Raw genomic sequence first — 16,766 nt, 5'->3', positions numbered from 1 at the left:
CTCTTGAAATAGCATTTTCTTACTGCTGATCAGAGAAGTCCATTTGCATGGAGACGCCATTAAGCACCAGGAACATCATTTTCCAGGTATTTTCAGGAATCCAGCCGTGCAAGGCGCCAAGCTGAAACAGCATTTGCGTGGTGAGCACTGAACATCCCCGGGGCCCACGAAAGTGGAGACCCCGGTGTGGGACACAGATAATGGTAAAAGCACCAGCATGAAGTCAGAAATGGAGAGAAAGAAAGGTGAAAACTGGTACTTGGGCCAACCCAGAAGAGACGGAAGGTTCAGTATTCATGTTGGAGGGCAAGGTAACCAGAGTCCCAAGCAGGGGCAGTGACCACTTGAGCAACTTAAAGGGAAATGACACCGAGAAAAGGTAGGACATTTAACTGACAGGAGAGGTGGTATCAAATTATACACTAAAAATGTATTTTAAACATGCAGCAGACAATATTAACTACAGCACTCTTAGTAGGTGAGACGTGTCAAGCTTTTTCCCCGGGACAGGGGAAAACACGCAGGCGTATCCGAATCACCTGGAGCGCCTGGAGAGCTACAGGTGTCTGAGCCCTGCCCCCAGGGTACCTGGTTCAGTAGGTCTGGAGTGGGGCCAAGGAATCTGCATTTCTAACAAACCCCCAGGTGATGCTGACGCTACTGGTCCAGACCCCCAGCAGAAGAACCGCTGTCCAAGGGTAACTCTGAATATCCAGTACCCTGTCTCCTCAGAGGACGTGACACAGCAAACCCAAACTGCTGAGAGGAGCAGCACCCTCACTGGCCTCAGACGGGACAGGCCTCCCAAGGCTGGTCCAGGCAACCCCCCTAGACAGCAAGCTCCCCAAGTGCACTCAGAGCCCTCCCTGCTCATGGAAATGGTCTGTGAGTGAAACAACTTAGACCTCCAGGGACGGGGCCTCAGCCCCACATGAACCACCCACTTTCAGTGGGGCTGATGCGGCGGAAACAGCTCTGAACACTTGACACGGGCCTGTATTTAACACCTTGAAACTAACCTCAGGCCAGATCATCGCTTCCAGTCCCACGTGGTGCCCGGGGGGCATCAAACCACAGCTCACTTGGCATCAAAGCAAAGGGTGTGTGACACTGAGTCACTTCACTGACTGCATGACGTGTAAATGCATAACTACAACCCACATGGAGACCCCAAAACCCACACGCAAGGAAATGACGAGCACACGCTAACGGCCTACCATCCCCAGAACAGTCATCACGAAGGTCTCCCGGTCACTTCCGCCCACCTTGCCACTTGTAGGAAGGGATACAAGCAGCTGTCATAAGGAAACAGCACAGGGAACCGGAGGTGTGATGCAATTTACACCCTCTGGCTGCCAAGACATTACGATGAGGGATTTCTTAGGTGTGATTAACATTCAGAGAGTAGACTCTTGAGAAAAGCAGGTTACACTCCACAGTGAGGTGGGCCTCGTCCAGTCAGCTGAAGGCCTTATAAGAAAAAAGATTCACCTTCCCCAAGAGGACAGAATCTGCTTTCAGACGGCCTCAGGACTCAAGACTGCACCATCAACTCTCTTCTGGGTCCCCAGCCTGCCAGCCTGCCCTGGAGATTTCAGACTTGCCAGTCCCCATGACTGCAGCACTAAATTCCTTAAAATAAGTCTCTCTCTAGATTAATACATATATATACATATAATTCATCACCATCAAGTAGGGACAGAGATTGTGAACAGAGACTGTGACAAGGCTGTCAAGCACTCCAACTGGTACTGATCCTGACAGATACAACCCTCTACGGTTCACAATCTGTTCCTTACCTGATAAGGATCAATTACCTCCATCTTTCTGAAAGAAAAGGCCCCCTTTCACCTTTAAAATGAAGATTACCTTTTAAAATGTATCAGACTTAACAGTACATATAATCTATCCTACTATACATACAACCCAACCGGAAGCAACCAGTTTCGAGTGATTGAAAAAACACCTCCACTGTGTTTGTACAAGGTACACAACTGCCCTGTGAACTCCCACTGTGAGCACAGACCAGGAGCAAGGGTCCAGGAGCTGACACCTTACCAAACATCCATCCTGGTCCAAACGCTCTCTGGAATCCGTATTAAGCTTCCTCTTCCTGCTGGGCTGTTTCATGGCCACTTGAGCACTCCTTAGCAGTGTTTTTCTGCAAAATAGTGCCACACTGAAGTTGACGGGTCTCTTCCCCTTTAGAATTATGAAAACAAACAAACAAAAACCCCACACTTTCAATTATACTTCTTTTAATTGGTTGCCATAAATACCCTGATGAATAAACTGACATAAAAATTCCACTGTTGATTTTATAGCCCCTAGTATAATAACAAATTAATGGGGGGAAAAGATGCATTTTCCATCTCTTCTAAAATTTATATCACAAAAAAAAACAGGTATTTCCTTAGGTCCCACCTCTATGACATTTCTGGATTTTTTGCTTAGCTGACCCAACCAGTTAGGACCAACACACTTTCTCTATACAGCTCCGTACTCACATGGTCTGACCCTCCACAAGTGTCAAGCAGAGGTACTCTTGGCGAGAGGCCCAGTCACACAAGGCACAGCACAGCAATCTGCAACAGAGAAAGTAAGGCAGCTTTTCCCCAGTCCAGTCCATCACGACTGTCCTTTGGTACATCAATAATCAGTAGCAGGCATTCTTTAACAAGTTACCTGGAATTAGTTTTTTGATAGAGCAGGTTAACCATTTTGGAAAATCAACCACTAGTATTATACAAGTCCCACTGGCTATAATTCAAAAGGTCATTCATTTTGAATTATTTTAACTACAATTGACATGTAATTTTTGAAAAGTTTAATAGACCTAAATCACCTAAAGTCCCCAGTGTTTTGGAATCATGTGTCAACTTATTTTATACTTCTACCCGAACAATGACCCTAAACACCACAAACTGATCATACTCACCACTGAGCTCATCACTCCCCCTCACTGCCTCCCAGTTCTACCCTCTTCTTCTACTTACACTAATGACATGAGTGGCCACCCATTTGCCTACATCTGCCCGTTACAGTTGTTCTGACTGGGCACTGCACAAGAGCATCAAGGGGCCAGTGGAAGCTGAAATCTATCCTGGGCTCTGCACACAGGCCACACATCCCGCCACAAGGTTTCCATCTGCCAGAAAGAAAATATGTCTTTTTCTAATTCAAACAAATACACCTTTTGGGCCAATGGCAGCCCTGATTTGCCCGAGCCAGAGACCGAGTAGTGACCAGCATTTCATCCTTACATCCACCGCACGCTCTGTCACCAGGCTGTGCCGCGTGTAACCTATGGAACACGCCTTGAATTCATCTTCTCCATCTACTCTTATTAATGGACCACCTCCAGCCTCATGCCCATCTGCACACAGGTCTTGGAGTTCTCAGAGCACGACGTGCCCACAGCTTCTCCACCACGCACCTTTGCTCATCCCATAGCCTCAGGACACTGCCCCTCCTTTTCACCCTAATTCTTACTCATCCTGCACGACTTAACTGAAGGAGACTTCGTGTCCTTGAGAAAAGCCTTCGTTGCTTACCGCCTGCTGCCAAGGGACCAGGTGTATCTTCCCTAAAACGCATCGTACCCATGCTGACCTCTCCCACAGCATCCAACGCTTCGGACGCCTCGTGTTTGTATTTGCAGATACGTCTCCCCAGTGAGGCTGTGGGCATCCTGATGACAAGGCCTGGGAACAACTGACCCCAGTTTTCTGCTGTCTCCGTAGTGCCTGGCTCACAGCAGACTCCCACATGTATTTGTTACCCTGCACTGCAGAAGCACGTCTCCCAGTTACAGAGAAGCCTCCAGTCCAGTGGATATTAGTGCTCGATCCACGCGCTGCTCCTTTTAGAATGCTACACCAGCAGAACCAGCAAGCTCTCAGACTTAGTAACTCCTTCCCCTTTCTCCTTCGTACACAAAAAAAAAACCCAAACAAACAAAAAACACTTCCTCATACCGTTTGCTTCCAGTCAGATAATATTTATGCCCTTAAGACAAGCACTTTCCTGCTAAATTCAATAACATTGCATTCATTTTGTAGGATGTAGATACAGTTTATCATGCCTGGCTCCCGGCAATACTCTGAACACTATGCAAATGAGCAACTTAGATCTGATGCCTTCAGCAAAGCCTCACTGCACCAGGCAAGCAGGGCCAAGGCGGGCCTGTCCTCCGCGGCTAACAACACCCGGCGGCTGGTCAAACCGCAGTCACCAGGCTGCTGGGGATCGTCTTGCTGTCAGAGATCTGTCTTGCTAATACCTGGTAATTATCTCACTAGCTCTGGTTTGTTTAAAAAAGAAAGCAAGCCTGAATTTATATTATTATGTATTGGGGAAAAAATGAAATTTTTTAATGCTGAGGAGATGTTTCCAAATACAATTAAGTAAAAATTAAATTTCCTTTAGACTTAAAAATAAAACAAAAATATAAAAGGTACCTAACAGCCCATATAAAATTTTGCTGCCAGACCAAAAAAAAAGAATTAGATACAAGTCCCATGAAACACAATACAAAGGAGATGGAGGATCTGTAGACAGATGATAGATGGACAGACGGACAGGTGGTAGACATGCTGACACACAGCAGAGGTTTTACAGAATCCCTTCAAACGTCAATTCACAGGACACATTCTAAGCAACCGAAGAGAACACTGCTTTTGACATAAAATGAACTAGATATCCTTGGCCCAGTATCACAATATCCAGATTATTTTGATTGTCCAGGATACTGGCCTACTCCCAGGGGCCCCAAATGTCACGTCAGCCACATGCCTCCCTGCTGAGCTTTGAAGATATTAAAAAAAAAAATAAAAAAAAACCTAGAGCCGAGGAAGAATAATGTCAGACTCCAAAACACATCACAGAAGCAAGGGTGAACAGCTGCAGGGGGAGCTGGGCCCCCGCGTCCTTTAACACTGTTAGCTGTGGCAGAAAAGGTTATTTTAAGTGATTTTAATTAAAGAAACTTCTAAATAGTATTTCAGATTTAAACAAAAAACAGATGAGTATATATAACGATTTGTATTTCTGTGAAGAAACAGTACACTGATTTTTCAAATTAATCCTCTTAATCATTTTGATTTCCCTTTGTGGTTAATAGAACTGTCTATCTGCACATTCCCAAACACTTGTCTTACTGACCTCCTAATTAAGCAGAGAAATCAGACTTATTTAGAAGGCGTAAGTAAGAACAGTGTCAAGACTTTAAATTAGTCTATAAACAACAAAAATTATGCACAGTTGCTAAAATATGTCCAGTCGCTATTTGGTAACTCTGTCAAAAATAAGTGTTGATCATCTGCTCTCATCAGGACGGTCACAGGTGCCCTTCAGAACGTAAGGGTGGTCCATCAGACCTTCTCAAGGGGGAGGCACCTGAAGAAGCCACACGCCCTGGAGAGCCCAGCACAGCTCTGCCGTACGCCTCCCACCCTGGCGCAATTATTAACAGCGCTGCCTTTCACTCCCCAGAATGTTCCCCTTTAAACAATAAATCATATGGTCACTGTATGGGTAAGAAACATACATAAATTAACAAGAAATATAATAAGAATTACCAGTGGGTAATTCATGTGGTGTTCCCAGGACAACACCAGGAGAGACAGAGAGACAGAGTACGTCCAACATAGATCAGAAAATGTGTGTGGAGAAGCATCCTAGCTGCATCTAGGACACTGCATACAATTTAAAGTGAATTTAGCACCAAAATATCCAATGCATATATCCAATTACTATACTGATTTCCCACTGTTCCAAAGATGTAACCAGGCTAAAATGTATTCATCCAGCTGCGGCTCAATACCAGCAATACATAGTAGTAGGTGTTGGAATAAGTTAATAAGTAATTACAACTGCAGACATTTTGACAACTTCCGCACGAACTGTTGCTCCCTACCCCAACGGACCGCGTTGACAGTCACAGCTAACGTGACCTGAGGACCCACACACACCCAGCACAGCCAGAACTCCTCTACAAATTGACTTTCATTAATTCTTATTAATTAAATTTAGCACAATGCAACTTTTTTCTTTCCTTTTTTTTTTTCCTACCATTGTCACCACCATTTCACAGATGAGGAAACACTGCCAAGGTTACACAACAAACAGGTGCCCAGGACAATTCTAGCCCTTCCTTTAGATGCCAGACTGTGCTGAGCTTTCACAACTGTCTTGTAACTTTAGTCATCTGAGATGTCACCACAGAGGGACACCAGCCAAACTCTTGCAGCCACAAGGATCTGAGCAAGAAAGGGACCAACAGTCCCTGTCATGGAGCCCACCTCCAGGGCTGATCTGTACTGGCTCTTTACTTACATCAGGGCAGCCACCTACTCTCGTAATTTTTTAAAATTTCACCTTTATTATCTATTTTGGAATCTTAATGAATTAACCACAATCATGTACTGATTGTGCACTCAGATATCTGACATGACGCTTTAGGATCACAGCACAGGAAGTCCCAAGATTCAGGGTCTAAAGGGGGCCTTCAGGGTTGTCTGAACTCAAAATATTACACACAGATACTTTACTAGATATATCTTCAAATCTGAATTCTTTCTGTCACCATCACAGGTATAATAAAATCAGATAATCAGAACCATAATCCCTTTCCTTGCGTGCATGTCTCTGTCTGTCTCTGTCTCTCTCTCTCTCACAAACACACACACACAATTACAGCAGCAGTACCAAACATAAAGGTCCCAGAGAACATTAGCACAGTAATAAGTCTGGTAAGTCTATTTTAAGGCCTACCTGTCTCAATTCTTTCTAGACCAATATTTAACAATTTACACTCCACTCAAAAGTATCTGGTGGCTAGTATACACAGACACTTTCAACAGTATCTCTTAAGAGGTCTGTTCCCTGCTGAGGTCTCCTAACTTGAACCAGCTAAGTTGCTAAAAATTCCCTCTCAAAACTTCCTGCCAGGATGGAACAGTACATTCTTGCTCTGAGACATCCCTTGGCCCTAAACACAGAACAAAGCCATTAAAATACACACCAATTGACCTCCTCTGTAAACTAGCAGCAAATGAGAAACAAAGTGGTGAGTGAAGCTAATCCTGAGTCCACTGGGCTCCAGGCTCTAGAGCAGGAGAAAGCAGGGGGGTCAGGAGTCCAGCTCCCCAAGTGGGTGTGAGCTGTCAGGTCATCAGGAGATGGGAGCCGGAGCCAGGCTTGCCCCTGGAAGCCAAGCAGTGGCAGGAGGCTCCACCAGTCACACATGGGAGCAAAGGGAGCTTCCGGCACAAATGCTGCGAGTCTCAGGAGGCAGGACGAGCAAACACTGGTCCCCACCAAGAAGTGGGCCCCAAGGAAGTGGGTGAAAACAACCACAAAACCAAAGAGTCAGGGGACGGTGGGCCCATACAGGTGAGAAACCAAAGTCCCCCCACCCACAGCGCACCTGCAAATCAAAACTCACAAGGACATAAAGAAAGCAAATGCTAAGGACAGTCAACAGAATCAGCCAGTGGGAGAAAAATTCAGTCCTGATGAAATTTATACTATTTTTAAATAAATTTAAGATGTTCAAAAAGATACAGGAAAAGAGCTTTAACAAAAGAATAAGACTTTATGAACAATAATTCGAGTAAGTTAAAAAAAAAAAAAAGAAGAGTTGGATATGAAGAAGTTAAAGATCTTGGAAATTTAAAGGACAGTCAATAATATAAATAAGCCTGACATACTTTTAGCTAGACAGACCAAGAAAAAAAAACCCAGCAGATTCAAATGACTAAAATCAGAATGAGACAGATTGCATCAGTACTGATTTACAGAAGTCAAAATGATTATAAGGGAATATTATGAAAACTGTATGCCAACAAATTAGATAACTTAAAATGGAATTCCTAAAGACACAAATTACTGAAACTGACTGAAGAAGAAATAGAAAATCTGAAAATATCTATGAAAAGTAAAGAGATAAAAGTAATAATTTTAAGACTTCCCTAAAAGAAAAGCCCAGGCTCAGATGACTTATACCAAATATTCAAAGAATACCCATCCTTCACAAACTCCTTCAGAAAAAGGCAAGAGGAAGGAATACTTTAAACCCATCCTAGGAGACTAGCAGAATCTCGATCCAAAACCAAAGGTATTACAAGAAAACTACAGACCAATATCCCTTATGAATATAGATTCAAAAATCTTCAACAAAACACTAGCAAACTGAATCTAGCAACGTATAAAATTATCATCCAACGTGACCAGAAATGCAAAGTTAGCTTAACATCAGAAAATCAATGAATGTACTATACCATATTAAGAGAATTAAGGACAAAACCACACAATCACATCATTAATACAGAAAAAGCTTTTGATAAAAGAGATACCCTTTAATGATTACAAAAATTCACAATGAAAGTAACAGGAATAGAAGGAACTTCCTAAACTGACAAAGAGCATTTATGAGACACCTACAATTAACACCATACTCAGCAGTGACAGACTGAGAGCTTCCCCCTACGATCACAGACAAGGACGCCTGCTCTCACCCTTTCTATTTAACGATGTGCGGAGGTTCTAGACAGCGCAGTTAGGCAAGAAAAGGAAACGAAGGGCATCCAGGTGGGAAAGGAAGCAGTAGTCTCTTCTTCTCTGTGTCACGGAAGAGTCTAAGAAGGAATGGCATTAATTCTTATTTAAATGTTTGGTAGAATCCACCCATGAAGCCACCTGGTCCTGGGCTTTTATCAGCTGTTTTCTTGTTTGTTTGTTGTTTTGTTTTTTATAGATTTAATCCCCATAATAGTCACAGATCTGTTCAGACTTACTCTATTTCTTCATGATTTAGTCTTGGTAGGTTGTGTGTTTCTAGGAATTTATCATTTCTCCTAGGTTATCCAGTTTGTTGGTATATAATCGTTCTTGGTAGTGTCTTACGATCCTTTCTATTTCTGTGGTACCAGCTGTAATGCGTCCTCTCCTTGTTTCTTCTCTCTGAAGTCGTTGAGTGTTTGTTAACAAGTTAAGCTAAGGATCTGTCAATATATTGTTTAGCTTTTATCTTTTCAAAAATAAGTTTTAAGTTTCATTGACTTTTTTTTTTCTATTTTCTATCTTAGTTATTTCTGCCCTAATCTCTGATATTTTCTCCCTTCTGCTAACTTTGGGCTTAATTTATTCTTTGTCAAGCACCTTGAGGTGAAAAGTTAGCTTCTTTATTTGAGATCTTACTTCTTTTTTAATGTAGGCATTTATCACAATAAACTTCCATCTTGCTACTGCTTTGCCGTGATCCCCTAAGTTCTGGTATATCGTGTTTTCATTTTCATTTGTCTCAAGGTATTTTCCAGTTTCCTTTTAGAGTTCTCCTTTGACCCAATGGTTGTTCAAGAGTGTGTTATTCAATTTCCACGTATTTGTGAATTTTCCAGTTTTCCTCCTGCTACTGATTTCTACCTTCACTCCACTGGGACCAGCAAAAATACTTGGTATGATGGTATGACTTCAATCCTTTTAAATTTGTCAAGTCTTGTTTTGTGAACTAAAATATGACCTATCCTGGAGAAAGTCCCGTATGCATTTGAGAAGAACGCGTGCTCTGCTGCTGTTGGGTAGAATGTTCTGTATTTATCTGTTAGGTTCACGTGGTCTACAGTGCTGTTCAAGTCCTCTGCACCCTTGGTGGCCTTCTGTCAGATCTTCCATCCGTTACTGACAGCGGGGTACTGAAGTGTCCTACTCCTACTATTACTGCTGCCTATTTCTCCCTGCAGTTCCGTTAATGCTTGCTTTACATATTCAGCTGCTCTGAAGTTAGGTACATATATATTTATAATTTTTATCTCTTCCTGTTATTGATCCTTTTATCATTACATAATGTTCTTCTTTGTCCCTTGTGACAATTACTGACTTGGAGCCTATTTTATCTGATATAAATATAGCTACCCTGCTCTGTTTTGCTTACCATTTACATGAAACATCTTTGCCCACTCCCTCACTTTTCTCAGTCTGAATTCTCGACTCTCCTGTAACAGAATGATCCATCCTCACTCCTGCCACAGCTCCATCTTGACCAAACGCACTCGACTTGGGCTTGGACTACGACTTGCTCTAGCAATCAGCAGATGCAGCGTGAGCTGAGCCCTAAAATGTGCTTGTGAATGAGTCTGCACTATACCGCACCTATCCACCATTGAGCACGCCTCAGTTACACCTGCTCCTTCCGAGTGGCCCCAGGAAGCACACAGGTAGAGCACCCTAAGCCTGACTCGCAGCCTGCAGCCAAGCCCAGCATACCAAGCCTGAAGCCTTTTACAAACCACCAGGGCAAGCCCAGTCTAGATCGGCCGGATCACAAGTCACCCAGCACTTATTACTGTACAAATAAGTAAGTGCTGTTTTAAGGCACTGAGTTTCGAGGAGGTTTGTGAGGCAGCATTTTTGGTAGCAATAGCAGACAGATGTAACAATCCACAGAGGGAAAAAAAGGGCAAAACCATGAGTAAGTATTTCACACAGAATTTCATGGGAAGTTGCTCAACCCTGTTAGTCATCAGGGAAATAAAGACTAAACCCACACGAGATACCAAATCATGGCCACTGAAGTGATAAAAATTGAGAACTTGGACAATACTAGATGCTGACAAGGTCAAGGAACACAGGGAACTCACACTCCACTGGCACAAGATTAACTGGTTTCACCACTGGAAAATAATCTGGCACAGACTCGAAACTGAAGACATTCCAGCAAATCCCACAACCCAAGACTCCAGCAATTACACCCCATTAGGAGACAAGTTCATATTAACGGGCCAGGGCGGGTGGGGGGGGGCACTGGAAACAATCCAAATATCTGTCTGCAGGAGTCTGAAAAAATAATGTATTATAGTCACACAATATCACATTACACAGTGAAAATAAGCCAACTGCAACTATATTTCGAAGAATAGATATGAGCAGTAATGTTGAATGAACAAAGGACACCAGAAACCTGCATCCATTTTTTAAACAGGAAACCAAGAAAAAGCATTCGACATGTGCCTTAGACATACATTCTTCAGTGGGAAATTATTTTGAAGAAGCAAAGAAACGATAAGCATAAAACTCAGCACAGCAGTTAGACAAGGAAATTAACAGCATTGTAATGTTCTCATTCTTAACTTGGATGTTGGCTCCATGTATCTTTTTTGTTATGCATCATAACTTACTTATAAATTGTGTTGTTTTGTATATATAAAATGTCACAGGATTGTTTTAGTCATTTCAAATGGTATACCCTAGTCATGCACTAGAAGAGAAAAGCTGATTTAAAAGAACAGATACAGTATTCTCTTTGCATTGAGTCCATCTTTTCCTGTCTCTAAATCCTTTCAACGAGACTCGCTGCTTTTCTCTTATATTTGGGGGGGAAACTCTCTCTAGACCCCTTCTGAGCACGTTCTGTGTGTGGTTAGCAAGAGGCAGCTCATCCAGGAGCCGCGCTGCTCCCACCCACCCGCAGTAGACCACACTGTTGTCAGGGAAGGAGTCTTACCACACCTGTCATGAAGTCGCCTGCTCAATCTCCTTCAGGGACACAGGGTGTACGCTGAACCCCAGCATCTCTACCTCCCGAGTGAAATGTGAGCAGGGACAAAAGATGGGCATGCAAATCTCAAGTAAGAGAAACTGAATCCGGTTCCCTTCAGCAACAAGGCACCTGCTGCAAGACTATCCAGGGCTCAGAGACTTGACATCCATGGCAGGATCAAAGAGAGACAAAGAAATGCACGTTAAAAATAAGTATCCTCTCACACCCATGAACGCAACTGGCAGAGGTAAGTTTTATCCAGTGTCAGAGCAAATGTGAAGTGGCAGAACTGTCACGTATCCCTGAACTGTAAACTGGTACAAACACCAATTAGGCTCGCTGTTCCCAAAGCCAGAGAAAAAGTCTAGCACCTGGGCTCAAGGAACACGTTTACTGTGGCATTATTTGCAGTAAAAAGAGTCTGGGAATGCCCCAAATATTCATGGATAAATAAATTGTGATACATTAATAAAATGGATTACAACACAGCATTTAACATAAATGCACCAGAGTGATATATATTCCATCACAGACACATCTTTAACATACATCTGCACAAAAAGGTCACGTTGCAGGGTACCGCAGACCATTTACATAATGTCTACTGACAGATCCGCCAGCATCTAAGCAAAATATAAAAACATGACTGAGAATGATACAATACTACAGCCTTGCAGTAACATCTCAGGAGGGGTAAAAATTCATAGGTCTGGAGACAGGAGAGTCCAACTGTAATTACAATGTTTTCATTTCTTTTAAAAAATGGAAGCAAATATGGCAAAATATTGTGACTGTTAAATCTGGATGACCAGCAGGAGTTGTTCATTTTCTTACTCTCTATACTTCACTGTATATTTGAAATACTTGCAATAAAAATTCAGCATTCAGGGGTAGTTTTATAGAAGGAATTTTATACATCCTCCTGTTTCCTTCCAGAAGGGTTTCATTACCCCATGAATATTACCACCCACAACAAAGTCACACAGCCCCTCAATATCACCTATTTGTTCGGAACCTTTCACAGCATCTGGGACACAGAGCAGACCACAAACGCCAGCATCCCCGTGAGCACGGTGGATCCGGCCGGCTCCCCCCGTGCCGGGCGGGCGGGGGCAGCCCCGCACAGCCCGCCGAGACTGCATGTGCCCCTGTGACACGGCCAGTCGGTGCGAAGCCACAATCTGTTTAACTCCAAAATTTGCACCTTAACTAACGGCTCCATTTCCAAACACATACTGCGGCTGCCTCTGGCTACAACTCGGAGGCAAAGCATGCATTTAACGCATAGCAGTAACAGTGACATACATTTTTGATTGTGAGATGGTGAGCAAATGTGTACGTAAACTTGCCTAAGCTCTTGGGGCTAGCTGAGCGGAGCTGGAACTAGAATCTAAGATTTAGGCAACAGAGCACATCACATCTCACCAAGGAGGACAGACTACACTCATTACAGCAGATTTTCCAACAGACGCCTCTCTCCAGGCTTATCCAAATTAAATTCCTAGTATCACACCACTAAGCACGTTCCAGTAAGTTTCCCTCCACGAGTATCTTTAATACATGGGCACTCGAATCGTGACAACGAGTACTGCTGCCTAAAACGACCTGCCACATTAAATGCCATGAAAATACATCATTTGCGGAAATAAACTGTTTCGTTACTAGAGCATGTCACTATTATGAGCAGTTCAGGACTGCATTAGGTATTTGTGAATTCCACTAATCAGAATTTTCATCAGGCAAATCAAAAACTAACGCTCCTGAGACTTTCTTTAATCTGATCCAGTGACGGTGACGATGTCAGCCCAGAGCGGCGGACAAGCCGTCCAATCACAAGTTCTCCATCCGACGCCCCAGCTCGCTGGCTACGAGACCCAGCCTCGTCCACACTGGCCAGACTGCAGGGCTCTCGTGGAAAATGACGCCGTGTGCTAGGAAGTGTGCTTATTTTAACTGAAGTATAACATACGCGCAGAAAAATGCATAAAAGATGAGTGTGTAGCTCAGTAAATTTTCACACATTTGACACGTGCAACTCGCTCCCAAATCAAGAAACAGATATTACAAGCACGTCCCCTTCCAGTCACTACCCAGCAAGGACAACGTGGACGGGTATCCCAACTTCTTACACAGCAGGTCACTTCTGTGCCTTTTACTCCCACATAGAAGCACTTGCACAGTCCATGTTGTCTGTGTCCAGCTTCTTCTGCTAACAGCTCGGGGTCGGTGACAGTCACCCACACTGTTGCGTGCACACGGGCACAGCTCCCTCTTACTGCTGCAGAGCACGTGGACGGTGTCGCAGCCTCCTTCTCTGTCTTGTTTCTGATGGGCATGTGGGTGATTTCCAGGTATGGGGCACCACACACAGCGCTACCGGAACATTCTACAGCACGTCTCCTGCTGAAATGCACACTCAGCACGCTTCCGGTCAGTGGCTGGGGCAGAACTGCTGATCACACGGTATACACATCACTTCCCGCTGCCCTGGAACCAACTACCGCAGACTCAGTCCCTTAAAACAACACATTTATTTTATATATTTATCATATTTTTTTTACATAATAAAACTGTAACATTCATTGCACAGTTGAGGAGGTCAAAAATCCTACATGGATCTCACTCAACTAAAATCGAGCTGTCAACAGGGCTTGGTTCCTTTCTGGAGGCTCTAGAGGGGACCCATTCTTTTGCTTTTCCCAGCTTCTAGAGGCCACCCACACACCTTGGCTCGAAGCCCCTTCCTCCACCTGTGAAGCCAGCTGTGGCCAGTCGAGTCCTCCTGATAACCAGTCGCCCTGACTCTGACTCCTCTGCTTCTCTCCTCCACATTTAAGAGCTGTGATGGAGTGATCCAGGATGAGTTCCCTATTTTAAGGTACACTGATTAGCAACCTTAAGTCTACCTGCATCCTCAGTCCCACCTTGCCCTGTTTGACATTCACTCTCACAGGCTTTAGGGATTAGGGTATGGACGCAGTATGCATATGTTTTGAAACCATTTTTAGAACCTGTAAGTATTACAAACATTGCATGATGACATTGTGGCAAACTCAAGCAGATCTAGTTTCTTCTGCCTGCTTTGTAACCCTCTCCAACTAGAAAAATCTTTCTGCAGTTACTAAGCATAAAAATAAAATTTTCAAAAATTTTAAAATTATATACATGGAAATAATATAATTTCAACTATGTGAAAGACAATGTACCAGGGGCTACAGAAATGCAAAACAAGTAGGTGACTTCTGGTCTAAGTGAGTAAATGCAAGGAAAAAAAGAAATACTGGAAAAATACTTTTTAAAATTTGTGTTAAACAGCTGAGCTCTGAGCTATTAAAAAAATGAAATCTTTAGATGCCAGAAACAAAGAAAGAACTAAGGAAATTAAATCACACATACACATTAGAGCTTTAACTTTTCCTTCCAATCTGGGTATCAGAACTGAAACCATAAGCTGCAGGCAATTTGGCTAGAAATTGTCTGCTGTTTGTTTACAGAGCCAAGAGCCAGGAAAATGGGGTCCTGTCTTTGATTAAGGTCTAATAAACCTTCACGCTCTAGTCTAGGTAGCAGCACAGAAGGCCACCTTCACTCAAACGCTCATGGAAAAATAACCACTGGGAAATCAGAAACCCAAACCGATACCACATGGAGGGCTGGGACTCCACTGTCCCTACCCAGCAATGCAGAAGCTCAAATCAGGGACAGCAAAACTGCCCCATGGCAACATCTCAACCACCTGGGACCTCTCAGAACTGATATGAAATTCTCACTGCAGATGAGCTCACAGATGGAAACTACAGAACACACAGGAACACCCATGAGAGTACAAAAAGGCAACTAACCAGAAAATGAACACCCCAGAAGTCTTCATAAGAGAAAAAGCCTCCAAGGACACGAAAATAAGAATGTGTACACTCTTGAAGAAATAAATGAAAATAGACTCTAAGAACAGAACATTGTTCAAGTAAAAAAAAAACCAGATTTGAAAAATCGGAAAATTTGGAAATGAAATACATAATATGGTAGGAAAACTGCTGTGGTTGTGTTCAGTAAGCACAGTTCTTACAAGTAAAAACTAGGAAACTGGAGTCCAGAGCTGAAACAATCACCCAAAATAAGGCACAGAAAAGCAGATGCTAAAAATTATGAGAAAGAAGAGACAGTGGATAACTTGAGAAGCCCCAACATGCATCTAAAAGGAGATCCAGAAGGAGAGACAAGGAAAAAAAAAAAAATTAGAGACAAAATGTCTAAAAAGCAAGAACCAGTATAATCCCTGCTGCCCAGGAGCTCACAACTCTGTCCTCACGCCTCCCGGAAGGATGCTCCGAAGTCTAGGCTCCGCCTCCCTAGCGTGTCCTCAGCGTCTTGCCCCTTCAGCCTTGACTGACACAGTGTTGAAGTGGGGACGTCATGTCACCCTACAAGCCTGACGGAGGCAGGGCTGAGGTTAGAGATCTGTTTCCATGGGTCTAGCTCCAGGTTCACGATGGTAGTTTTCACTTCCCCTCCTTGTTCAGTTAAGTTCACACGTGCTGAGGGCCCCTGGGTTTCTGCTCACAGTGGCAGTAAGAAAACCCGCCGGTTAGCCGGCCGAACATCCTCCTTCTTCGTCCTGCCACTTGAGTTTCACTGTGGAGAGCCTTGTTCCAAGTCCACGCAGCTCCAGGGCAGGCAGACAACCCGGAAAAGGACAACTCAATAAAATCCACCCTCTTGGCCACGGTAATTGCTTCAGGGGTAAGATATCTAAACTAAGAAAACACAGAGATATTCGATTCCAGGACTCTGACTGGAAATACTGGGCAAAAGAACTTTTCTTCTGAGATTGTTAAATTAGTATAAGTAAGTCTGGAAATGCAGAGGCCACCAGGTAAAAGAGAGCTTCACTGAGACCAAGAAGGCAAAACCAAGTGCTGACAGTGACAAGCCCCTGGATCCAGCCACACCTGATCCAACACCACACCAGGACTTCTTAGTTCTATGAGATGACAAAGTTATTTTTCTACTTAAGCCAGATTGAGCTGGATTTCTGTCATCTACAACCAAAAGAGTCAAGACTAATAAAAATTTCAGAAGCAATGAAACAGCACTGACAGCAGCAGCAGCAGCAGCAGCAGGACAGCTGCTCTCGGAACAGTTCCCCAACTTAAAACACAGAAAGATTTGGGTTGTAATCCGAACATTAACTCAACCATATCATGCTCTGTGAATCCAATCTAGATTT

At 43.5% G+C, this 16,766-nt stretch overlaps 1 protein-coding gene across 1 annotated transcript in view; it reads right to left on the bottom strand.

Moving 5' to 3' along the window:
- The window catches only part of L3MBTL4 (L3MBTL histone methyl-lysine binding protein 4), a 206,273-nt gene extending 192,096 nt beyond the window's left edge, over nt 1-14,177 (bottom strand). Inside the window, 3 exon segments of the mRNA XM_032467410.1 lie at nt 2,059-2,161; nt 2,508-2,585; nt 13,669-14,177. Of these exon segments, the coding sequence (XP_032323301.1) occupies nt 2,059-2,130 (72 nt within the window). The 5' untranslated portion in view covers nt 2,131-2,161; nt 2,508-2,585; nt 13,669-14,177.
- Nucleotides 14,178-16,766: the final 2,589 nt, after the last annotated feature.

The sequence above is a fragment of the Camelus ferus genome, chromosome 24, assembly GCF_009834535.1.
Source record: "Camelus ferus isolate YT-003-E chromosome 24, BCGSAC_Cfer_1.0, whole genome shotgun sequence".
Lineage (NCBI taxonomy): Eukaryota > Metazoa > Chordata > Mammalia > Artiodactyla > Camelidae > Camelus > Camelus ferus.
The sequence above is the reverse complement of the archived record's forward strand: the minus strand, read 5'-3'. Positions and strand labels throughout refer to the sequence as shown.